The sequence below is a fragment of the Moschus berezovskii genome, chromosome 6 (assembly GCF_049115385.1).
Source record: "Moschus berezovskii isolate FMDL1 chromosome 6, NW_MosBer_1.0, whole genome shotgun sequence".
NCBI classification, from domain to species: Eukaryota; Metazoa; Chordata; class Mammalia; order Artiodactyla; family Moschidae; genus Moschus; species Moschus berezovskii.
This window is the reverse complement of record NC_142465.1, coordinates 72,261,330-72,286,816: the sequence shown is the minus strand read 5'-3', so window position 1 is coordinate 72,286,816 and position 25,487 is coordinate 72,261,330. Positions and strand designations below refer to the sequence as shown.

Sequence of the window (25,487 nt, the reverse complement as noted above, 5' to 3'; positions counted from 1 at the left end):
CAGTTCTGCACTGATTTCTGTGTGACATGGGGTAAGTTACTTAACCTCTCTATGCTTCATTTTTCTTATTTGTAAGATGGGGCGGTTATAGTATCTGCCTAGAGGATGATGGAAAGAAATGAGTTGGTTGATAACACACAGCATGTGGAATGATGCCTGGCACGTGTGAGCCCTCCTTTGTCACCATCATCAGTGTGTTGTCTACACAGGGTTGGACGGCTGGGTGTCTGACACCCTGTGTTTGTTGAGCATCTCGCATTGTGGGCTGGCCGAAGACGAGATACACCAGCTTTTGGAAATGCTGGGCTACAAGGGGCATTACAAAGTGACCATGTTGCACTGGGCTGCCTTCCGCAATGCCACCAGACACTGGCTCCAGGAGAAGCCCAATGGCCTCCTGTACTTCCGGCACCAGTCCCTGCGAAGCGCTGTGGAACACAAGCTGCTGGGTAAGGCTTGAATCTGTGCAGACACCTGGGGAGGTGAGAGTTGCATCCAAGGGAAAGTTATAGCTGGGATTTCTTGAGTAGAAATGAGTCTATAAACATGCATTAAAATGCTTGTATAAATTAAGATTTGTATGTGGCTGTAACAGAGACATGATTTCAGTGGCTTAATATACCAGGGTTTATTCTCTCATTTGAAAGACTTCTGGAGGTCAGCAGCCCAGCCTATGCGGTTGGCTCTTAGAGTCATCTGGAGCAGCTCCTTCCCTGTCCCTGATCTGTTACACTGGTTTACATTCTCAAGGTTACCTCATGTTCGTGACTATTGGAATTAGTATGGCTGCTGGAGCTCCAGCCATCATATTTCAAGCAATCGGAAGGACAGGGGCTGGGGTTGGAGAAGGGCTTGTATTTCCTTTTAAGGAGTTTTCCTAGAAGTTTTCCACCAACATTTTCACTTAAGTCTCTTTGAGCCAGGACTTCGTCATTTGGCCATAGCCAATTCCATGGGGTCACAAAGAGTCAGACACAACTGAACGACTAAGCACAGTACACAGTTACAAGGGAATTTGGGGATAGAGGTTTCAACTGGGTGTATTGCTCCCTGTCACTAAGAAAGATGAGGGAAATGGATTTGGGGTAGGAATTAGCAGTCTCTGCCTTAGTTCTGAAATCAAATCCTTATCCCCTCCTGAAAAGAACTGCAGATCTGAATTGGAGAAACAGCAGTCACAGAACCTTACCTGGAGTCAGAACACTCTCTGATCACCACTCACACAGGGGACCTCATGTCTCAGGACTTTAAAATCCTTTAAATGACAGTCTCTTGCAAGATTCTAAGCTTAAATTTCCTTTTCAGTTTACTGTGTTCTCTTTTACTTTTTTTTTTTCCCAAAAAAACCACGTGAATCCTTTTTATTTTTCCCCTCCCACATTGACATCATTCCCACCATCTCTTAAGTTACATAACACAGAAAAGAGCAGGGTGAGGAATGAGGATGTTCGTGGATGTAGTGTCAGCTCTTCTACTCACTCCATTTTATGATGGTTTACAAGGCTCTCAGTCTCTCCATTTGACCAAGAACAGTAACATTCTTGGAGGTCTAGGGACTGAAGGGTCATGGTGTTACTGGTAAAATTGTGGGTTCGTGCTGTACTCTTTCTCTGTAACATGAGCCCCAAAATAAAGCACTGCTGGCACTATTCACTATGGTTAAAACTGCAAGTTTTCTTGCTTCAGAATCAGGCTGTGAATACTAGTTTTTGTTAGAAGCACCAGGAATTGTAGTTTCAATAATTTACTTCTATGCAGCCTTGGCATAAGAAGCAAGCCCATTCTTAAAGGATGAAAAATATCCCAAAGCCTGGGGCTACAGCATTTGTCTGCTGTGATATTTTGGTGAAGGGCTACGTTTTAATGTCTTTTGTCCAGATGTCATATCAGTCATTTTGAGGCAAACTGGTCTCTTAGGCACATACATCTACAGGCTGCTTTTGTTTCAGATTAATACCCTGCCTCTTATTGGGTGGGTGCTTGTGGCTAATTCTGCCCATGAGTTGTGAGTGCTGACTGACCATGTTCAAGATGGTGACTGCTCCATCCATCCTGGGGTGAAGAGATCCACCTGGATATGGGGTTCCAGCCAACCTGTGATGGACATGATTAACCTTTGCTCTTTTAAGCCACTGAGACTTGGGGGGTTGTTCATCTACACAGTGAAATCCAGTCTCAGCCGTGTCTGACTCTTTGTGAACGTGTGAACTATACAGCCCACCAGGCTCCTCTGTCCATGGGATTTTCCAGGCAAGAATACTGGAACGAGTTGCCGTTTCCTTCTCCAGGGGATCTTCTGGACCCAGCGGTCAAACCTGTGTCTCTTGGGTCTTCTGAATTGGCAGGTGGATTCTTTACCACTGTGCCACCTGGGAGGCCCATAAGAGACAACAGAACTATGTAAATGTCAGCCAGTTAGTCTGTCTATGAGACTACACTGAACTTTGTAACTCAGATGATCCCATGGTCAAGCCATTCCTCACATCCCACGTGTAATTGGAGGAGCACTGGCATTAAGTCAGAAGGTTTGAATCCTTCTACATTTAGAAGTGTCAATGAAAAATTAATCAGTCGATCTAAGAAAGAATTGAAAAATTTTATTCAAGTCAAATTTGAGGATTAAAACCTGGAAAGAGCATCTTAGAAGACTCTGAGAACTGTTCCGCCTGTTCAGTTTAGTCACTCAGTCATATCCGACTCCTTGTGACCCCATGGACTGCAGCATGCCAGGCCTCCCTGTCCATCATCAGGCACAGTTATATAAGTTTTTTGAAACAAAATGCTATACATCAAATGATGTATTTTTTTAAATTAGAGTATAATTTCTTTACAATATGAAGCTCCAATATTTTGGCCACTTGATGGGAGGCAGTGACTCATTGGAAAAGACGCTGATGCTGGAAAAGGTTGAAGGCAAGAGGAGAAGGGGATGTCAGAGGACGAGATGGTTGGATGGCATCACCGACTTAATGGACATGAGTTTGAGCAAGCTCAAGAAGATGGTGAAGGAGAGGGAAGCCTGGCGTGCTGCGGTCCATGGGGTCATAAAGAGTTGGACACGACTGAACTGCTGAACGACAAAATGAATCAGCTATACATATACATACATCCCCTCCCTCTTGAGCCTCCCTCCCCCCCACCCCCATCCCAGCCATATAGGTCATTGCAGAGCACTGAGCTGAGCTCCCTGTGCTATACACAGCTTCCTACTAGTGAGCTATTTTACACATGGTTGTGTATATATGGGCTTCCCAGGATGGGCTTCCCAAGCGACTCAGTGGCAAAGAATCCACCTGCCAGTGTAGGAGACACAGGAGATGCGGGTTCGATCCTTGGGTCAGGCAGATCCTCTGGAGGAGTAAACAGCAATCCACTCTAGTATTCTTGCCTGTAAAATCTTGTGGACAGAGGAACGTGGCGGGCTTCAGTCGATAGGGTCACAAAGAGGCGGACACAACCGAGTGACTGAGCACAAGCATGAGTGTGTCTATTAACATGTCAGTGCTACTCTCCCAATTCCTCCCACCATCCACTTGCCCCTCTGTGTCTACGCGTCTGCTCTTTACATCTGTATCTCTCTTCCTGCCCTGCAAATAGGTTCATCCGTGCTGTTTTTCTAGATTCCGCATATATGCGTTAATGGGTGCTGTGCTGAGTTGCTTCAGCCGTGTCCAGCTCTTTGCGACCCTATGGACTATAGCCCCATCAGGCTCCTCTGTCTGTGGGATTCTCCAGGCAAGAATATTGGAGTGGTATCAAATGACATATTATTGACAGTTTCCATAATCCAGATCTGAGCACCATTGTGGTGGGCCATGTGACCCCTTTACAAAATCAAGAAGGAATGTTATCTTTTAAGGAGTTGTCTTATTGATGCCAGGAGAATGTTGCTGTTTATGGTTGAGCAGGTTTTCCTGCCGATGGGGGAGGTCTGGTTGATGCATAATGCAGACACACTATGCACAGTGCAGGGAGAGAGGAGGCCTGAGGGTAGAGAACTTTTGTGTTTAAATTTTCCTTGTCTTGTCATAAAATATGAATTTTATTTCGCACAGATCATGTGCTGACCAGGGACAAGCCACTTGGTGTCTCTGATTTCAAACAGGTTTTGTTTATTATATGGGGATTGTATTAGCAATCGGTTGTCTCTCTCTTTTTGCCTTGCTTCACAGCATGCGGGATCTCCATTCCCTGACCAGGGATTGAATCTGTGTGCCTTGCAGGGGAAGCACAGAGTCTTAACCACTGAACCATGAGGGAAGCCCCTAGCCAGGGTTCTCCAGAGAAATAGCACCAACAGGAGATAGATAGAGTTATATACAGAGATTTATTAGGAAGGCTTGGCTCATGCTATTATGGAGGCTGAAAACTCCTGTTATCTGCCATCTACAAGCTAGAGGCCCCAGAAAGCCCCGGGTATATACAGTTAAGAGTCCAAGTCCAAAGGTCTGAGAACCAGGGGAGTCAGTGGTATAAGTCCCGGTCAGAGAATGAAGGTCTGAGAACCAGGACTGCTGAGATCTGAAGGCAGGAGATATTCTAGAGAGAGCAAATTGTGCAGACCCGCATCCCAGTTGCTTTGGTGTGAAGACTGGCAATCTTTTTTTTGTCAGTCTACTGATTCAAACGCTAATCTCTTCCAGAAACACCCTCACAGACAGACCCAGAGATAAAGTTTCACCAGCTATCTGGACTCCCCTTTGCCCTGTCAGTGAACATGTAAAATTCACCAGCACAGGGATTTCCACATCCTCCTCAAGAGATTATTTTGTAAAAGGGTAAAATTAAATGCAGTGTTTGATAGGAAAACATTTTGCACACTTTACGCATTGCGTTTAACACTCCAAATCTCGGACTCAGGGTGGTATTTGTCCTAGTTTTCATTTTCTCTCATTCTCCACCCCACTTTCCCAATTTCCTACCCACAAAAATGCCTTCTCCACACCTGTGCGGGAGGGGAGTCGTCTTCCAGGGGTCTTTTAAGCACCATACATGACATCTAGTCACATCAGCACATTTTAGACCAGCTAGCATAGCATCTCTCCAAGTGGGTAGAAGACCTCGAATTCATTTTAGAAGAAATGCAGGATGATAACTTGAACAATGGGCTTCTTTTTTTGGTTACATTTCTTCTGAAGAGCTGGGCTTGGTGTGTCATCCAGCTGTGTCTCATTTATCTTGCAAGAAAAAGTGTCCAGCAGAAAATTAAAAATACTTCTGTTTCAGTTTTCAAGGCTATATATCACCAAGACTGAATTAAACAAAACCTTTTTGTTTTTGAGAAACTTGTTTATGGGGGGTATGATCTGTTGGAACCCTTTTTCTTTGGAAACTCAGTATCATAATCTCGACTCAAACATCCAATTTGCAATTAATTTGCTTGGCTACCCCTTGCCCTATGCGAGCTGCAGGCAGGAGATTAACTTCTCCAAAAATGCATGCCCTCTAATACTTCAAAGTGCTCATTTAAGCAGTAACCATGGTGCACATTTAAAACTGCAAAGTAGGTTGCAGATATTTCCTTGGGGGAGGGGGAAGACTCAACATGAAAAGTCAACATGCTCACAGAGTTTCTCAAAATCCAGGTCAGTGATCATAGCTGTAACTAATTCTTTGATAATCTCTTAATTGCCTTATAAGAGGATACATTTGTGATGTTTCAGTTTTTTTTTTTCCCCAGATATTTTGACTTTTATTGTCTGAATATGGCCACCGAATTGTTATCTGTTTGCTGGAGTATTTTCACAGTCTTAAAAAGTCAGATACATTCTACTGTAACTGATTTTTATTTTATTAAAAAAATTCAATTATAGTTGATTTACTTCATAAATAATGTGTCAATTTTTGCTGTACAGCAGAGTGACTCTGTAACTGATTTGTGAATAGGTGTCATTACTCCTGTCAGAGAGAGCAGTCCATATAGCTTCCAGGACCCAACGAATCACAAGAAAACACATTTCCACCAAATCTTGGTCAAATACTTCCAAAGGCAAACTGATTTCTGGAGAGTGTATCAGGAGCTGCCCTGGCACTTGAAGATGAGCGGCTGCTGGGAGGATCTGAGCAGCTTTCTCTCAAGTCCCAGGTGAGTCTCGTTTTGATGTTACATTTGGCAGATTTCACGCTTCCTTTTGCTAAGCCCTGCACTGAGGTACCATGATGCCCTTGAGCAAGACACACCCATTCACATATATTCATTCAGCACCAGTTCATTCATTAGGATGGGACCACCATTTGATCTACTTCTATGGCCTGTGGATCCCTGGGGTTGCCCCATCTGGCTCTGCAGAAGGTTCTTTTCCTCTCTCAACTCCCCTGCATTCCCCTCAAAGTTAAGAGGCTTCCGGGGAGGGGAGGACCTGGAGATGAGCAAGGATGAAGCCTAGACCGTGCTCTCCTGCTGGGCCGTCCTGCCTCCTTCCCTTGTTGCTTTCCTTCTCTCCCCCTCCACCCCACTTCCTTCCCTCCCTCCCTTTCTCCTTGTCCCTCTTGAGATTCATTGAGCAGACATCTCTCACTGACCCCTGCTGTCTCCTAGGCTGTTCCAGGCCCTGGGAATTCAGGAGTGAAGGAGCTATGGCTCTCCTTCTAGAAGGGAAGGGGTGGAGCCAGAGAATTGCTCTCCATGGTGGGAAATGCTTCACATAGACCTAGGTGAGCTCAGAAGAGGGAGGGGCTGGCTCTGCTGGCAGATTCAGGGAGCCTGGCCTGAGGAGGGGCCAGAGGACTGGCATTGGCTTCAGCTGGTGAACAGTGTTTATCTGGTGACCTACTAAAGTCATATTAGCGAAGAAGTTTACAGAGAGGCTAATGGGATGCGGTAAACAGAACAGCTGCCTTCAAGGCATGAAATACTAAAACGACTTCCACTAATACGTTGTGTTACAAGTATCACCGACTTTATAACAAAGACCCAAAGCCCGAGCTTCTGGACAAGGCTGCACCTCATCCACTACTGGAATGTATTATCAGAAATGGGATATGATGCTACTGAAGCCTATTTGCTCACAGCGGCCAAGATCAAAGCAGATCAGTGCCAGAAAATGAAGAAGAGATGTACGCTCTCAGGTACAGTGAGTGCCGATGTCTCCACGGTCCATTTTGCTGGGCTGTATGGCCCAGGGTTACTGTTCTGTTTTCACACGTCATTCTGATCAATTCACCAGACCTCGGAGCCCTTCTCCCCACCACTTAAAACCCACAGTTCTGAAGAGAGGCAGTGTTAGTATGAAATTTGAAATGACTCCTCTTTGTCGTCTTGTGGTGGCTATTTCTCCAAGCATGAGTCATGTTCTTTCTCTCTACTTTCTCATGGCTTCAGCCACCCCCCTGACACCTTCCTTCTTTGTGTTTGGAGTTTTGACCTTTTGTAGTGTCAGGGTCCATGCCCCATTTCCCGAGAGCTGCTAATAATTTTGTTGCTTGACCAATGGCTTTCCTGAATGACCAGTGCAAATTAAAGAGATGCAAAGCCTAAATTGTTTCAGGTTCACCTGCCTCAAGCTTGCCCTTTATACTATAGTCCCTCTGTCTACTGATGTTACCACTAATCCCTGCATCACTCAGTGCTGAAAACATGCAGTTACTGTCAAGTGTGGCCTCAGTCCACACTGGGACAGTTCTTTGACTTTTTGTCTATTGACTTGGGTTTAGACCACGCGTTGGTTAATTTTTTCTTTTTTTATTTTGCTCTCCACAATAGGCCCCTCTTCTCTCTCTCTCACTGTCTCTCATCCTTTATTTCCTGGCTTATTAAACAGTAATAACCTTCATTCAGCAAATAGTAACTGTGTGCCTTCCCTGGGACATGGACTCACAGGGCACTGCTGACATAGTAGTGAACAAGGCAAACTAGTTCAAAACGAGTTCAAAAGAACTAATCCCTGCTCTAAAAAAACCCCATGGGGTTTATCATCTAGTGATCATAAGAACAAATTTTGAGCATTTTTCATATGCCAGGCTATAAGTTTAATATACTGAATGTGTTATTTTAATTCTCATAAGACCTTTCAGTTCAGTTCAGTTCAGTTCAGTCGCTCTGTCGTGTCCGACTCTTTGCGACCCCATGAACCACAGCACGCCAGGCCTCCCTGTCCATCACCAACTCCCGGAGTTCACTCAAACTCATGTCCATCGAGTCGGTGATGCCATCCAGCCATCTCATTCTCTGTCGTCCCCGTCTCCTCCCACCCCCAATCCCTCCCAGCATCAGAGTCTTTTCCAGTGAGTCAACTCGTCGCATGAGGTAATACTATTAATATTTTTCTTAAAGTTAAGGGAACTGAGCCTTAGAGAGGTTGAGGTAAGTCTCAGATAGCTAGGAATGAATTGGGGAGTTGCGTGCGTGCCTGCTAAATCACTTCAGCCATGTCTGACTCTGTGTGACCCCATGGACTGTAATCTGCCAGGCTCCTCAGTGGATGGGATTCTCCAGACAAGAATACTGGAGTGGGTTGCCATGCCCTCCTCTAGAGAATCTTCCCAACCCAAGGATCAAACCTGTGGCTCCTGAGGCTCCTGCATTGCAGGTGGAATCCTTCCCCCTGAGCCACCAGGATTGGGGCAATACTCTATCCTTTTTTGTCCTCAGACATCTAGGTCTTATGACTATAATTTTGAAATTTGTCTGATCCACTCATCCTCCGTGTGGAAGGTAAATAGGCTACTTATACGTTTGACCCCGACCTGCCTCTGGTAGGTTCCTTAAAAAGTGAGAGTTTTCTAAGAGTGCCTAGTGGCTTTAGTTTGATTGGGAGCGGAAGACCTCTCTCCTGGCTCCACCAGGCTGTCGGTCCATTAAGGAGCACCGGCCCGGCTTCTTCGTTATCTCTTCCTCTCGTGTGGTTTGGCTCCCCCTGGTGGCTGCGACGAGAACAACACACCTGATTTCTTGGGTTGGTGGAATGATGTGCAGTCCTGAGTTTGGAACTCGCTTCTTGGCTGATGCTTCCTGGTCCCCCTACCCTACCCAGCGGCGCTGGCTGGGAAAGCTGCATCTCTGATTGATAGGCCGGAAGAGAGGTGTTTGACTCAAAAAGACAACTTTTATAGTCAGGTCAGTTTTTATAGGTTCTCTTCGACATGATTGGAGAAGGAAATGGCAACCCACTCCAGTGTTCTTGCCTGGAGAATCCCAGGGACTGGGGAGCCCAGTGGGCTGCCGTCTATGGGGTCGCACAGAGTCGGACACGACTGAAGTGACTTAGCAGTAGCAGTTCGACATGATCCTTTCGGTTTCAGCTGGAGTCCTGAGTCACATCAAAGTAAAGAAAACCCATTTGTGGCTGCTGTCACATTTTTGGACAGTGCCAAAGGCGGGAAGACATGGCAGAAGGATGAGTCCCAGCCTGGCTCCATCTTGACAACTAGATGGCTGGATACCCTCCAGGTGGTGACTGTGGTAGGGCGAGGAGAGTCATCATGTTTTTAAATTGAAGGGGCGGGTTTTAGGGCAAAGGGTAAATGCATTACATTACAGGATCTTGTCAGAAGTTTGTAGTAAATGGGAGAACATCAGCTTTTCATGACTAATGTGTGAAGCTTTGCCCATGATACCTTCAGAATCTCTAAATATCTTGTGGGCCAAAATAGCTCTACAGAAAAATTTAAAGTATAATAGATAAAACTTGCTATGGCCATAGAAAATATGAAATATCTAAGAATAAATTTAATAAGAAATCTGCAAATCTTTATAAAAAAGCTTCAGAATTACTGAAAATAAGATTTCAGTCTGTAGGGAGATATACCATATTCTAGGATAGGACAACTCAGTGTTATAAAGCTATCAATTCTTCCCCAATTGATTTATAGACATAAGATGTGTGAGTGTGTACATGCTCAGTCATGTCCGACTGTTTATGACCCCGTGGACTGTAGCCCACCAAGCTCCTCTATCCTTGGGATTTTCCAGGCAAGAATACTGGAATGGCCATTTCCTCCTCCAGGGGATCTTCCTGACTCAGGCATATAGACCTAAGATGATTTTATCTAAAATCCCAATGGGATGAAGTCATTTCTGAATTTTCAAAATGATTCCACAGTTTTTGGAGAAAAAATACAAGAATAAGAGCTTAAAATAATGAGGGCAATTTGAATGTCAAGTTATTTAAACATGAAGCAATAATAGTTTTTAAAATACTACTGGGAGCAAAAATAGCTCAGTGGAACAAAATAGAAAGCTCAGATTCAGTTGCAGATGTAAAAAATATAGTAAATGGGAGGGGCCAAGCTGAGAGGGAGGCTGGTGGGGGAGGGGAAAAATAGTAAATGATAGAAACTTTTCAAATGAGGTGGATTATGGAATAAAGAGTGCTGTGATAATGATACACTATTTGGTAAAAAGTTGTTATCTGAAACACTGGACCAAAATAAACTCTAGGAGGATTAGAATTAAATATAAGAAAGTGAAGTTTTATATTAAGAAAACTATACACTATAAGAAAATGTAGATGAATCTAAGCAAGAAAGCAAAAAGGTAACTTATGAAAGAGAAGATAATTGATAAATCTGCCAACATAAACATGTGAAGTTTCTATGTGTAAAATAACACACATCAACTCTGAGAAAAGCAGAAACACAGCTACAAGTGCTAACTGGGAAAAATACTTGTAACATGTACAACAGGCAAAGATTAATGTTTCTAATATGTAAAAATGCTTCTAAAATCGATAAGAAAATGATAAACACGTCAATAAAAATATGGAAAATCATGAACAGGTCAGCCAAAGAACGTTTTCAGTCCTTGTCTGACTTGACTTGTGAGCATCAGTGGGTACTTGTGACCTGGCCCTCCTCTAGTAAACATTCTGGTCTTGGTTTTATGGTAATATATCCCCTGGTTCATCTTCCATCTCTTTGGCTGCAGCTTTTCTGTTTCTTTTGTTAGTTCCTCCTCTTCTTCCTGGCTCGCAACTGTTAGAATTCCTTAAAGCTGTTTTCCTCTCATCGCTATTTTCACCACAGGAATAGTGTCTGTGTCACATATGCATGTGACTCTCAGTTACTTGCCCGGCTGCACTTATCCTCTGATCCCAAATCCATCTGTCCAGCTACCTACATAATTCCACTTGGCTGATGCCTTCAAAGCTCCTCAAACCCAACACATCTAAAACTGAACTCACGAACATCTCTCCAAAACAGGATCTGTTCCAGGGGCTGTCTCTCAGTTTACCACGTTGGAGTAATCCTTGACACTTATCTCTCCTTTTCCTCTCCCCAAATGCATTTTATTACTGAGTCCTGGCATTTTTTACTTCCTAAATGTTTTTCAAACATGTCTACCTCTACCACCACTGCCTTTTTCTAAGCTGTCAGGAATCCTGTTCACAATTGTGACTCGAATATGCATTTAAGTTTCCTTTCATGGCTTGACACTTTATTTCTTTTTAATGCTGAGTAATATTCCAGGGTACAAATGTACCATGGTTTACCTGTTCACTTATTGAAGGACAAACATTTGCTATAAACATTTGCATGCAAGTTTTTAAATCAGTTGAGTAAATACCTAGAAACATGATTGCTGGATTGCATGGTAAGACTGTGTCTACCTTTGTAAGAAACTGCCAGACTCAGTGGCAATGAATGAATTTCTGTTTTTCTGTATCCTTGCTAGTATTTGTTATTGTCAGTTTTTAAATTTTAGACATTCTCATAAGCTTGTGGTGATACCTTCCATTGTTGTTTTAATTTGCAATCACTTTCACTTTTCACTTTTACACATTGGAGAAGGAAATGGCAACCCACTCTAGTGTTCTTGCCTGGAGAATCCCAGGGATGGGCGAGCCTGGTGGGCTTCCATCTATGGGGTCACACAGAGTCGTACACAACTGAAGTGACTTAGCAGCAGCAGCAGCAATGACAATGTTGAACATCGTCACATGTCTTATTGTTGAGTTTGAGTTTTTTGTGTATTTTTGATAGAAATCTTTTATCAGATATATATTTTATTAAAACGTATATTTTATCCATAAATATGTGGCTTGTTTTTTCAGTCTCTTAATAGTACTTTTCACAGAGAAGTTTTAAATTTTAATCAAGTCTAACAATGTTTTTCCATGAATTGTGCTTTTGATGTTGTGTTTGGTCATCACCAAATCCAAGGTCACATAGCTTTTCTTCAGCATTTCCTTCTAAACGTTTTCTAATATTTCATTTTATATTTAGGTCTGTTATCCATTTTAAGTAATTTTTTGTGAAAAGTGCAATGTCTGTGTCTAGATTAACTTCTTTTTACACATGGATGTTCAATTTTTCCAGCACCATTTGTTGATTAAACTATCTCTATTGAATTGTTTCTGCTACTTTGTCAAAAGTTGGTTGGACGTCTATGGAAGATTTTTAATTGGATTGCATTGAATCTATTGGTCAAGTATCTTAACAGTGTTGAGTATTCTAACCCATCAACATGGTATATCTATTTTTCACTCAGTCGTGTCTGACTCTTTGCAACCATGAACTGTAGCCTACCAGGCTCCTCCGTCCATGGGATTTTCCAGGCAAGAGTACTGGAGTGGATTGCTATTTCCTTCTCCAGGGGATCTTCCCAACCCAGGGATCGAACCCAGGTCTCCTGCATTGCAGACAGATGCTTTACCGTCTGAGCCACCAGGGAAGCCCAAATGAAAGTGAAAATTGCTTAGTCCTGTCCGACTCTTTGTGACTTCATGGACTATACTGTCCAGGGAGTTCTCCAGGCCAGAATACTGGAGTGAGTAGCTTTTTCCCTTCTCCAGGGGATCTTCCCAACCCAGGAATCGAACTGGAGTCTCCTGCATTGCAGGCGGATTCTTTACCAATTGAGCTATTAGGGAAGCCGCATCTATTTAGATTTTCTTTAATATCTTTCATTAGAATTTAGTAGCATTATACATATAGATCATATACATATTTTATTAGATTTATACCTAAGTACTTCATTTTTGGTGTGCTATTGTGTTTTAAATGTCTAATTCCAGTTGTTCATTGCTGTTACATAAGAGAGCAATGACTTTTGAATAGTAACCTTGTATCCTATAACCTTGCTATAATTGCTTTCTAGTTCCAGAAGTTTTTTTAATAACAACTAAGGATTCACTTATTTTTTGTTGTTTTCTTTTTTTAAATTGGAGGATAGTTACAATATTGTGTTAGTTTCTGCTATACATCAACAGGAATCAGCCATGAGTATAAATGTGTCCCCTCCCTCTTGAATCTCCCTCCCACCTCCCACCCTGTTCCACACCTCTTCAATTCAGTTCAGTTCAGTTCAGTTCAGTCGCTCAGTCGTGTCCGACTCTCCGTGACCCCATGAATCACAGCACGCCAGGCCTCCCTGTCCACACCTCTTGGTTGTCACAAAACACCAGATTTGTGTTCCTTGCATCATACAGCAAATTCCCACTGGTTGTCTATTTTAATATAGTAATGTATATGTTTCAGGAGCTTTTAAATTTATTTTTTGGGCTTTTCTACATGGATAATCATATCATTTGTCACAAAAGACTTTTATTTCTTCCTTCCCAACGTGTATATCTTTTATTTCCTTTTCCTATCTTATTGCACTAGCTGGGACTCTCAGGATGATGTTGAAGTTAGAGGGCTCATGTTAACCTCAGGTCTACAATGGGATCACTCTGGTGAGCCTTGGTCACTATCACCTCTCCCTTAGCCTGTTGTAACAGCCTCCTAACTGGTCTTCCCACTTGCATTTTTTTTTTTTATTGGAGTATAATTGCTTTACAATGTTGTCAGTCTCTGCAGTGATGTGAATCAGCTATTTATAGACATACATCCCCCTTGGACCTCCCAACTCCCCATCCCTACTTTCATTGCTGTTCCTACAAAATCAATTGTCTGCACAGTCGTCAAGATGAGCTTTTAGGAATGTGAACCAGATCACGTCACGTTGCAGATTAAGAAAATCCCACTGGCCTGCTGTTGAACTGATACTAAAATCTCAACACCTCACTTTAGCCTACACTGCCTGGTACAGCCTGGCCCCCGCATGTCTGGGTAGCATCATTTTGTATGATTCTTCCCCTTGGCCTCAGGAGGCCAGCCTCCTTGGCCTTCTTTATGTCCTTCAGGTACATTCTGCCTTTGGACCTTGGCATCAGCTGCTCCCTCGGCCAGGAATGTTTGGTCCTCTGCCTGGAATGTTGCTCCTGCTTATTGTAGTGCTCGTTCTTTCTGGGTCTTCAGATCTCAGCCGCAGTATCACCGTCTCAGGGTGACCTTCTAGTAGAACGTTGTACTTAGTCATTCTCTGTTATGTTAACGTGTTTTAATTCTTGGCACAACTGTTAAAGCTACTGGAGTTTGCCTTGTTTCCTTCTTTAATCCTGGATCTCTGTTCCCCTCTCCCCGACTCTCACCCTTTCAGCTGCTGGAATATAAGCTCCTGGAGAGAAGGACCCTCCTCTCTCCTGCTCACTGCTGTATCTCCAGTGCCTGGAATAGCACCAGTCACGATGGAGATGCTGAATAGTTCCTTAGTGATGGACACCTCCTTCCCAAGCTGAGCTCTTGACAGGAACCTGGACTCAATAACCCCCCTGGAATGTGTAAGAGTCCCACTTGTGGGCAGGGTCTCATCCCTTAGTTGTGTCCACACTACTCTTTTCTTTTTTTTTTCCTTTTTAAAAAATGATCTTGTTTTAGTGGATGGAGGCAGGTGATTTATAATTTTATGTTTTTATTGACTGTGCTGGGTCCTTGCTGCTGCACAGCTTTGCTCTGGTTTTGGTGAGCAGGGGCTACCCTCTGCAGTGCATGGGCTTCTCCTGAGGTGGCTTCTCTTGCTGCAGAGCACAGGCTCAGTAGTGGTGGCACCCAGGTGTAGTTGCTCCATGACATGTGGAATTTTCCTAGATCAGGCATCAGACCCATGCATTGGCAGGCGGATTCTTTACCACTGAGTCAATCACCAGGGAAGCCCCCACACTGCCCCTTTCTGTCTGCTCTCAGCAGCTACTTCTGGTTCTTAGGGGTCCCCCGTCGCTTAGCTCGACCCCTCAGTTCTCTTACCCACCTCAGGCCACTTTGCTCAGACAACCACCGCAGACAAGCATCTTGGACTCTGGCCCTCAGCACTCTTTCTCCCCTGGCCCTGTTTAGTTTTGCTCCCCAGCCTGAGGTACCAGAGCTGTGGTTCAGAGGCTCCTAGAGGCCTCCCAATGCTGAGGCCTACACCCTTGTCTGCTGCACTTGGTGTTCAGAGCCTGGAATGCTGCCTGACATGTTGATGCTCACTGAACATTTATTCTGTGCATGAATGAGGATCCACCAAAAAATTGGCAGAAAGAAAGAGGATACCCAAGGTCTGGGTGGCCAACAGTTTGTCCAGAGGAACAGATGAGGAATAAGAATGTATTTGTTTTAGCCTCTCCTTTGGGGTTGGCCCGTCCCAGATCTTGGGACTGTTTAATAAAAGATTTGTCTGTTTGCAAAAAAGAATTTATTTGTTCCAGACACATTAGGCACAACAGTTTGAAATGTAACAAATGGACAAATGTAGCATTTAGATACTGGAACATTTGGAAAGAGAATTTCTGAAAATGATGACTCTGTGCTACCATGTATGTGAAACTTCAAGTTCAAAAGTTCTGTAATTTTTTCATTTGTATATGGTAAGGTATGGAATAGGAAATGGCACCCCACCAGTATTCTTGCCTGGAAAGTTCCATGGACAGAGGAGCCTGGCGGCCTACAGTCCATGAGGTCACAAAAGGGTTAGACACAACTGAATGACTAAGCACGTGATAAGGTGTAAGTGTGTGCGCGCGTACACACACCCACACATATGCTCCCTATTTTGTTCTTCTAGCATTTTGTTCTTTCTGCTAAAGCCAGTAATTCAAGACATTTGCAACAGAGGGCAGAATTGTGTAAGAAATCTAAATGCCTTTTATTTATTCCCCAAAAATCACCCCCAAATACAAATGACAACAACATATGGATTGAGCTATAGAAATACTCTTTTTTGACTCCTTGGTTTTCAAAATTTACTTATGGAAGTTAGTCAAAGGCCTTGACTTATTTTTCACCTGGTAGTTTAAGATACTCAGTAATGTATGTAAACCTTAATATTAATAAAAGCAGGTGTGCTGATCCTTTGAGAGAAAAACAGTGAAATAGAGGTAAGTATTTAATGTTTAACTCTTTTATCAAGATTGAATGATAGGCACTCTTTGTTCCTCTCCAAATATGCTTCAAGATTATTGACTTTTCTTTCCATTCTAGTGTTGGAATGCAGGCTTTTTAAGGTTACTGCTGCTGACAAATGCCGATTAATATTCTTTATTGCAAGATTTCTGAAGCTTCTGGGCAAGACCAGTGAAGCAGAAGAGTTATTCTTGAGCATTGAGAACATGTTACTGCAGGTAAATTGGGAAATAATTTTTAAAATCCTCAACTGTTATTCAATTTATGTTAGATATTTTCAGGTATCATTTACCTTTGTTCACTTACAATTTCATTCCACAAAGAGAGGAACTAATGAATAATGAATAGTCATTACTTATGTTAATCAGTGAGGAATCTTTGATTTTAATCCGTGTCCCAAACTGTGTATTGGTGACGACAAGCAATAAATAGATGGGAGGTATGATTGAATGAATGAATACCAATAGGCATCATTTTGGAGGAGAAGAGGAATGTAAAAAACAAGGGGTACAGTGAGTAGTGGATTGAATAAACTAATAAAATCCTGGTTAAAGAGTTGGTTATACTTTTCAGAGAGATGTTGGGGAAGGTTGATTATCGTGTTCCTATTATTGATTGACATTTCCCAAAATAGAAACTTTTGGGCTTGTTGAATACAATGAAACTTTCACTCATAATATGAAACTGTAACTGTTCTTAGGATGACATTTAATGGCCCTTTAAAAACTATATACCAATTGTAGTAGTTTTTGGACCAAAGGTAGTATAACCCACGACAAAGCTACTTTTGCTTGAAAACAAAGGCCTTCACCTTCTCATAAAGGTCTATCTGTGTCCCATCAACACACATCTTTCTGAAAGGAATTCCATCTAAAGAGACACGTAAGAGTCTAGATCTGCAAGTCCCTTTATCGCAGAGGCCGTGCTTATTTATCTTCCATGCTGTATTACAACCTTGTCAGTGCTTAGTAATGAACCAGTGAGCCAACTTGAATTTGCAATACTTTGTGTCCTTAGAAGGTAGCGTTGGAGTAGTGCAGGAGCCTGGGCTATTTACAGACTGACCCAAATTTAAAGTGCTTTGGCACTTAATGCTGTGCAACTTTGGCAAGAATGTGAACCTCTGACTCAGAGTTCTTCATTGTTGAGGGTTCTAGGATCTGTCTCATGAGCTGTTAACAGGGTGACTGAGCAGGTGCACAAAGCACTTCTCACAGTGTGTGCACATAGTGAGATCTTAAGCTTCTTTTATTACCATGCGTGGGTTAAAAAGTAACTGAGGCCTAGGTTACAGATAATGAGTTTGAGTTGCGCTATCTCGACCTCTCTTGCATTTTGACAGAGTAGAGTCCAGTGATTCTCTGATATCTTATGATTATGGAATTCCCCCTGCACCAAATTGTTTTCCTCATGAGGTCCAAGTTTTCATCACTGGCGTGTCTTCCTGGAAAGCACCAGTTATGTTATTAGGTCATCGCTGAAGGCCTGATTTCAGCCATTCTCTCAGTCAGCCACGCACTCGTCCGCTCACTCATTTTCCCATTCACCCTGCATTTGCTCACCCATCCAGTCGTTGCCTTATTTATTCACTGAGCCGTTATGCTGACCCATCCGCTCGCTCACTCACTCCCTCGCTCATCCAGTCGTCGGTCTGACCCATCCGCTCACTCACTCACTCACTCTTGCTCTCACTCGGCCGCTCATTTATTCGTTCACCTAGTCACTCAGACATCCGCTCAGCACACCCTCACTGAGGGTCTTGCCCAGCCTGAGCTCTGTGCTGGGAGTTGAGGTGATAGCAGCAGGTGAGGCAGACACAATTTCTACCCTCACAGGGCTCCTAGTCTAGCTAGAAGTCACTGCCAGCATCTCCATCAGTGATGAAGCGCAACCTGCGGAGTAGGTGGGGTGAAGGGAGGCTGTGGCTGCTCAGGAAATGTGACAAAGCTGAGACATTCAGAGAGGATTTCCCACTTCGGAGCACTCCTTTCGGAGCCATCAATCTTATGATTTTATTCTCAAAATATTTTTGCAACAGTGCTTTAGGACTAACTACCACAGAGACGAAAAGAATTATTTTTAGGCTCTGAAGGCATTTCCAAAGGAGAAGTTCTAAAACTATTTTTGGCAATAACAACTTCTTTGAAACATGTGCTGAATGTTTTTGAGGGGAAAGAGCTTGTTATTTGTGCTGTACACATTCTGGACCACACCGCTTTTGTAATTTCTTTCAATTAGGTTATTTTAAAATTTTGATGCAGGGGTTTTCAACTGGGAGACAGTTTTGTTTCTGAAGGAAGATTGGCAATGTTAAAGACATTTTTGGTTGTCTCACCCTGGGAGGGGCAGTTGCTGATGGCATCTAGGGAGTAGAGGCCAGGGATGCTCTCTACGTTTTACACGGCCCAGACCAGGCCTGCCCCAACCCCGCACCCGCCCAGAGCAAAGTATTATATGGCACAGGAATCAGTACTGCTGAAGCTGAGGAAACCCTGATGTAAAGTGGTAAGTGTGCTTACTAAAAAGCTAAGTCTCATGATCTTCTCTTTAGTACTTAAGAGTAGGTGCACTGGGCCACAGGAAAACTAAAGGATGCTTGTGTGAAGGGGCCTCGGCTTGTGCATCGGAGGCTCCCTTGTTAAGAAAAAGTGCAGAGCAGAGCTTTGGAGACAGGCCAGTCTGTGTTGGACACCCTTGTTCTCCTGTTTGCTAGCCATTTGAACTCAGGTGATTGATGTAACCTCACTGAGCCTCAGCTTCCCTGCCTGTAAGAGGGAAGTAATAATCCCCATTTCCTAGGGTTTCTGTAAATATCCACTGAAGTCATGTATGGTGAGAGTTTCACTTGGTCAGGGCTCCATAGGTGGTAGCCGGTATAGACCATGGCCCAGGAATGCTTCACAATCACTGTGCAGGTCAACAAATATTTACTGAATACCCACAAACCATGAGGCTCAATTCTTGGGCCATGGGGTCTCTGCCCTCAAGAAGCAAGAGGGAAATAAAAGACATGTCTTCATAAAGAAGATGCTGATGGTGTATAGCTCCATTTGACCAATTAGTATTTCTGGCAATGTGGTCAGGTGGTGGGTTGGGAGCTGTCATCCTCCCAGGGATAGGGAGTTCTGCCCCACTCAGACTGGTTGAAAACATGGCCATGACATGGGGAGGAACTAAGGAAACCCTGAGGATTTGAGTCTGGTTGATGGACTTGGGGGAATTCAAAGAGGAAGCTGGTTTTGGAGGGACAGTGATGAATTTTTAACATTTACACTGCTGAGTCTGCAGTTCAGAAAAGATATCCAGGTGGAATGTCCAGCCAGCTTGAAAATGCAGGATTGGAAATCTGGAAAGAGACTAGAGAGACATCTACATACATGTGGATGCTGAAACCACAAGAGGAAACAGGATCTCTGACAGTAGGAATTGATTACTGGGAAATTACTGAAAGCAAGAGAGTTCCAGAAAAACATCTATTTCTGCTTCATTGACTATGCCAAAGCCTTTGACTGTGACTGTGTGGATCACAATAAATGGTGGAAAATTCTGAAAGAGATGGGAATACCAGACCACCTGACCTGCCTCTTGAGAAACCTGTATGCAGGTCAGGAAGCAACAGTCAGAACTGTACATGGAACAACCGACTGGTTCCAAATAGGAAAAGGAGTGCGTCAAGGCTGTATATTGTCACCTTGCTTATTTAACTTATATGCAGAGTACATCATGAGGAACGCTGGGCTGAAAGAAGCACAAGCTGGAGTCAAGATTGCTGGGAGAAATATCAATAACCTCAGATATGCAGATGACACTACCCTTATGGCAGAAAGTGAAGAGGAACTCAAAAGCCTCTTGATGAAAGTGAAAGAAGAGAGTGAAAAGGTTGACTTGAAGCTCAACATTCCGAAAACCAAGATCATGGCATCTGATCCCATCACTTCAAGGGAAATAGATGGAAAAACAGTGGAAACAGTGTCAGACTTTATTTTTTTGGGCTCCAAAATCACTGCAGATGCTGATTGCAGCCATGAAATTAAAAGACGCTTACTCCTTGGAAGGAAAGTTATGACCAACCTTGATAATATATTAAAAAGCAGAGACATTACTTTGCCAACAAAGGTCCGTCTAGTCAAGGCTATGGTTTTTCCCGTGGTCATGTATGGATATGAGAGTTGGACTGTGAAGAAAGCTGATCGCTGAAGAATCGATGCTTTTGAACTTTGGTGTTGGAGAAGACTCTTGAGAGTCCCTTGTACTGCAAGGAGATCCAACCAGTCCATTCTAAGGGAGATCGATCCTGGGTGTTCATTGGAAGGACTGATGCTAAAGCTGAAACTGCAATACTTTGGCCACCTCATGCGACGAGTTGACTCACTGGAAAAGACTCTGATGCTCGGAAAGGTTGGGGGCAGGAGGAGACGGGGACGACAGAGAATGAGATGGTTGGATGGCATCACCGACTCTGTGGACATGAGTTTGAGTGAACTCTGGGAGTTGGTGATGGACAGGGAGGCCTGGCGTGCTGTGATTCATGGGGTCGCGGAGAGTCGGACATGACTGAGTGACTGAACTGAACTGAACTGAAAAGGAGGAAGGGGAAAGAACCTGTACAGGAGTGAGATATTGGAAGAGAATCAGGACAGCCTAGTTCCCCCAAATCAAAGAGAGAGTGGCTAATAGCATCAGTTGCTGCTTAGAGGTCTGGACAAATGAGGACTGAAAGAAGGATCTTGGGCCTGGTGATTGAAGGTCAGTGGTAAACCCTGAGATAGAAGGGGGGTGTAGTGGGAAGAGCCAATCTGCAGAGCTTAAGAGGTGAATGTGTGGTAATGAAATGGGAATGTGCATGTATTGATACCCGTTTGAGAAGTGTCAGAAAAAGGTGAAAGATGAACAATCAGGATATTACCAGGTTCAAGTTAGGTTTAATCCAGGATATATGTGTTTGTGTGAAGCAGGAAAGGACCCAGGGAGAGGGGTGGATTGGAGATGCTGGTGGGGACGTGGTGAGGAGGACATGACTCCCAAGAGCTAGGGAAGGAGCAGGCCCTTGGTAAGGAGGTTGGGTATCCCTTCCTCTGGAATAGACAGGAAGGAAGAAAATGGGTGAAAGCACTGCTAATTTTAAATTGAAAAGAAAAGGGAAGTGAGGCATACCAGAGACTGTAATTTCCCAATATCTGGACCCCCTTTCATAGTAAGTTACGTCCCCACCCTCCTCATCAAATGACTGGAAAGAAGGCTACATTTTCCATCATCTGTTGAAGCAAGATATGAGTACCTGCCTAAGTTTTGGCTGATGGGATTTAAATTGAGGTGCTGAGGATAACTTATGAGAAGTTTCCATGAAGTGAAAGGTGTGCCTTCCCTTTCCTCTTTTCTCCCTGCTGCTGATTGGATTGGAGATATGATGGCTGGAGATGGAGCAGCCATTTTAGACCAAGAGGCATCTTTGGCAGTGGAGGTCAGGCAAGGTCAAACAGTGAGATAAGAGAAACCATGTCTCTGACATTATGGTATATCATCCACTTCCTGATGGTTGCATTAGAGAGAAATCAAGCCACTCACTGTTAATGTGGGTTTTCTGTTACTTGTACCCAGTCATAATCTTAATCAATATCTGAGGGCAATCTTTCAGGGTAGTCTTGATCTCAGTAAAGTCAGCATGCAGGCCATCTTGAAGTGGAGGATGGACAGTGTGAGCACTAGGGCTGAGATCTAGGATAGCTGCTGAGAGGGGGGGCAGTCTGAAAGATACCCATGAGGGAATGTAAAAGACTACAGGTCTATGTGCCCAGGGACTCTGCACCACTCCCAACTGCCTTCAGGACTGAGGTCAGTATTTCAGAGTAGGTATAACCTGTTTGCAGGACACTTACTGGAAAGCTCTGGGTCAGGCTGCAGAAGGTAACTTTCAATAGGTGCAGGAGAGCAGAAAGAATTCCCATGATGGAGACAGGCTCAGTCAGTGAGTACATTTCAGTACAGCATGAAGTATTACATAACCATTGATAATGGTACTGCTGTCTGTTTGAATAGGGCCTATTAATTGCCCAGCATAGTCAAAGATACTCTTGTTAATATTAAGTTTTCTGAAATGAGATGTTAATAATAAGATAACTCATCACTAGCTCTCTTTTAAAAGATTATAACCAACTAGTGTATTCTTATGTATTGATAAGGTTTTGATAGAGGTGTGATTTAAGGTAATGAAGTTTAAGTATCCCTGAAATAAACATGTTAAACCAGGAAAGAGAATTGAAGTTCATGTCTTTAAGCAAAAATGTATCAAGCATGAAGTTAGCAGGGACTTCCCTAGTGGTCCAGTGGTTAAGAATCCGCCTTGCAATGCAGGGGACTTGGGTTTGATCCCTGGTCAAGAAAGAAAGATTCCACTAGATCAGGGCAACTAAGACCATGCACCACAACTAGAGAGTCCGTGTGCTGCAATGAAAGACTCTACGTGCCACAACGAAGACCCGATTCAGCCAAAAAAAAACACCCCAAAACATAAACAAAAAGCCCAAACCAAACAAAACCCCATAAAGTTAGCAGATCTCTGGTCACAAGTGAATTCAAGAGTCACACAGATGGTGATTTTAGGTGTTTGATTGGATTTTAGATAATACCTCCTCTGTGAGCTTTAATAGATGTGAGACATCACCATGTTATTCCCACCTTCAAAAAAAATTACCATTAACTAACAACTTGTGAAAACATTTTCCAAAGACTAGTTTTGGTTTGCAGTGTCTCCCCATAAACGTGTCACTGTAACAATCACTCTGTAAGTATTTAACATTCCCCGAGACCTGCTGTGAAGCGTGCCACCTTTTGCGAGTTCATTATGCAGTGAGCTTTCTCCGGCGGGTGTCTGGTGGCTGTGCCTGGTCTAATGCTGCGTCCCCTCACGAGTGTGTTCTCTTTCCTTATGTGTAGAGTCAGTCCATGACCAAAATGCTTCCCAGAGTACAGAATGCTATTGGGGAGCTCTGTCTGGAAATAGGGATGACTCAGGAGGGCTTCCGGTATTTCCAGAAAGCATGGTTCAACCTGATGGAATTTTCATCCAGAAATTTAAAAGACAACCAGGACTTGGTGAAGCAAAAAGGTAGGGTGGGCACATGGAGAGGGCATCACTTCTTGTGGTTCAGAGTCAGACTCCTGGGCTCTTACCAACCATGAAGACAGGGAACCGGGCATGTGAGCTTTGTTTGCTTGTTTTGGTGGGCATGTGAGGGTTGACCCTGAGCACTCTTCCTTTGACAGACCATCCTTTTAGCATGTGGGAGGCTGTTGTGAAACACCTCATACTGCTTTGAGCAGTAAGGGAACCACGGGCTGTGAAGCCAGCCTTTCTGTGTTCAAATCCCGCCTCTCCACTTACTGTCTTTTTGCTTTTATTTATTTATCTATTATTTTTATTTTTAGGCTCTTTGCTTTTATTTGCTTGTTCAGTTCAGTTCAGTCGCTCAGTTGTGTCCGACTCTTTGTGACCCCATGAATCACAGCACGCCAGGCCTCCCTGTCCATCACCAACTCCCAGAGTTCACTCAAACTCATGTCCTTGAGTCGGTGATGCCATCCAGCCATCTCATCCTCTGTCGTCCCCTTCTCCTCCTGCCCCCAATTTACTTGTTAAGTTTGTTTTTATTTTTTGACTCTCAGACTTAAATTGAAGAAAGTAGGGAAAACCACTACACCATTCAGGTATGACCTAAATCAAATCCCTTATGATTATACAGTGAAAGTGGGAAATAGATTTAAGGGACTAGATCTGATAGACAGAGTGCCTGATGAACTATGGACGGAGGTTCGTGACATTGTACAGGAGACAGGGATCAAGAGCATCCCCAAGAAAAAGAAATGCAAAAAAGCAAAATGGCTGTCTGAGGAGGCCTTACAAATAGCTGTGAGAAGAAGAGAAGTGAAAAACAAAGGAGAAAAGGAAAGATATGAGCATCTGAATGCAGAGTTCCAAAGAACAGTAAGGAGAGATAAGAAGCCTTCCCCAGTGATCAGTGCAGAGAAATAGAGGAAAACAAAAGAATGGGAAAGAATAGAGATCTCTTCAAAAAATTAGAGCTACTAAGGGAACATTTCACGCAAAGATGGGCTTGATAAAGGACAGAAATTGTATGGATAGTCCCTTGGACTGCAAGGAGATCCAACCAGTCCATTCTAAATGAGATCGATCCTGGGTGTTCATTGGAAGGACTGATGCTAAAGCTGAAACTCCAATACTTTGGCCACCTCATGCGAAGAGTTGACTCACTGGAAAAGACTCTGATGCTGGGAAGGATTGGGGGTGGGAGGAGAAGGGGACGACAGAGAATGAGATGGCTGGATGGCATCACTGACTCGATGGACATGAGTTTGAGTGAACTCCGGGAGTTGGTGGTGGACAGGGAGGCCTGGCGTGCTGTGATTCATGGGGTTGCAAAGAGTCGGTCTTGACTGAGCGACTGAACTGAACTGAACTGACAGAAGCAGAAGATATTAAGAAGAGGAGGCGAGAATACACAGAAGAACTGTACAAAAAAGATCTTCACATCCCAGATAATAACGCTGGTATGTTCATTCACCTAGAGCCAGACATCCTGGAATGCGAAGTCAAGTGGGTCTTTGGAAGAATCACTACAAACGAAGTTAGTGGAGGTGATGGAATTCCAGTTGAGCTATTTCAAATCTTAAAATATGATGCTGTGAAAGTGCTGCACTCAATATGCCAGCACATTTGGAAAACTCATCAGTGGCCACAGGACTGGAAAAGATCCATTTTCATTCCAGTCCCAAAGAAAGGCAATGCCAAAGAATGTTCAAACTACTGCACAATTGCACTCATCTCACATGCTAGCAAAGTCATGCTCAAAATTCTCCAAGCCAGGCTTCAGCAATACGTGAACCATGAACTTCCAGATGGTCAAGCTGGATTTAGAAAAGGCAGAGGAACCAGAGATCAAATTGCCAACATCTGCTGGATCATTGAAAAAGCAAGAGAGTTCCAGAAAAACATCTATTTCTGCTTTATTGACTATGCCAAAGCCTTTGACTGTGTGGGTCACAACAAACTGTGGAAAATTCTGAAAGAGATGGGAATACCAGACCACCTGACCTGCCTCTTGAGAAACCTGTATGCAGGTCAGGAAGCAACAGTTAGAACTGGACATGGAACAACAGACAGGTTCCAAATAGGAAAAGGAATACATCAAGGTTGTATATTGTCACTGGGCTTATTTAACTTATATGCTGCTGCTGCTGCTGCTAAATCACTTCAGTCATGTCCGACTCTGTGCGACCCCATGGACTGCAACCCACCAGGCTCCTCCGTCCATGGGATTCTCCAGGCAAGA

At 43.5% G+C, this 25,487-nt stretch overlaps 1 protein-coding gene across 1 annotated transcript in view; it reads left to right on the top strand.

Moving 5' to 3' along the window:
* The window catches only part of LOC129535926 (putative tetratricopeptide repeat protein 41), a 78,115-nt gene that overhangs the window by 21,767 nt on the left and 30,861 nt on the right, over positions 1–25,487 (top strand). The window contains 5 exon segments of the mRNA XM_055394666.2: positions 210–449; positions 5,887–6,085; positions 6,890–7,068; positions 16,219–16,358; positions 23,074–23,245. Coding sequence (XP_055250641.2) covers positions 210–449; positions 5,887–6,085; positions 6,890–7,068; positions 16,219–16,358; positions 23,074–23,245 — 930 coding nt within the window.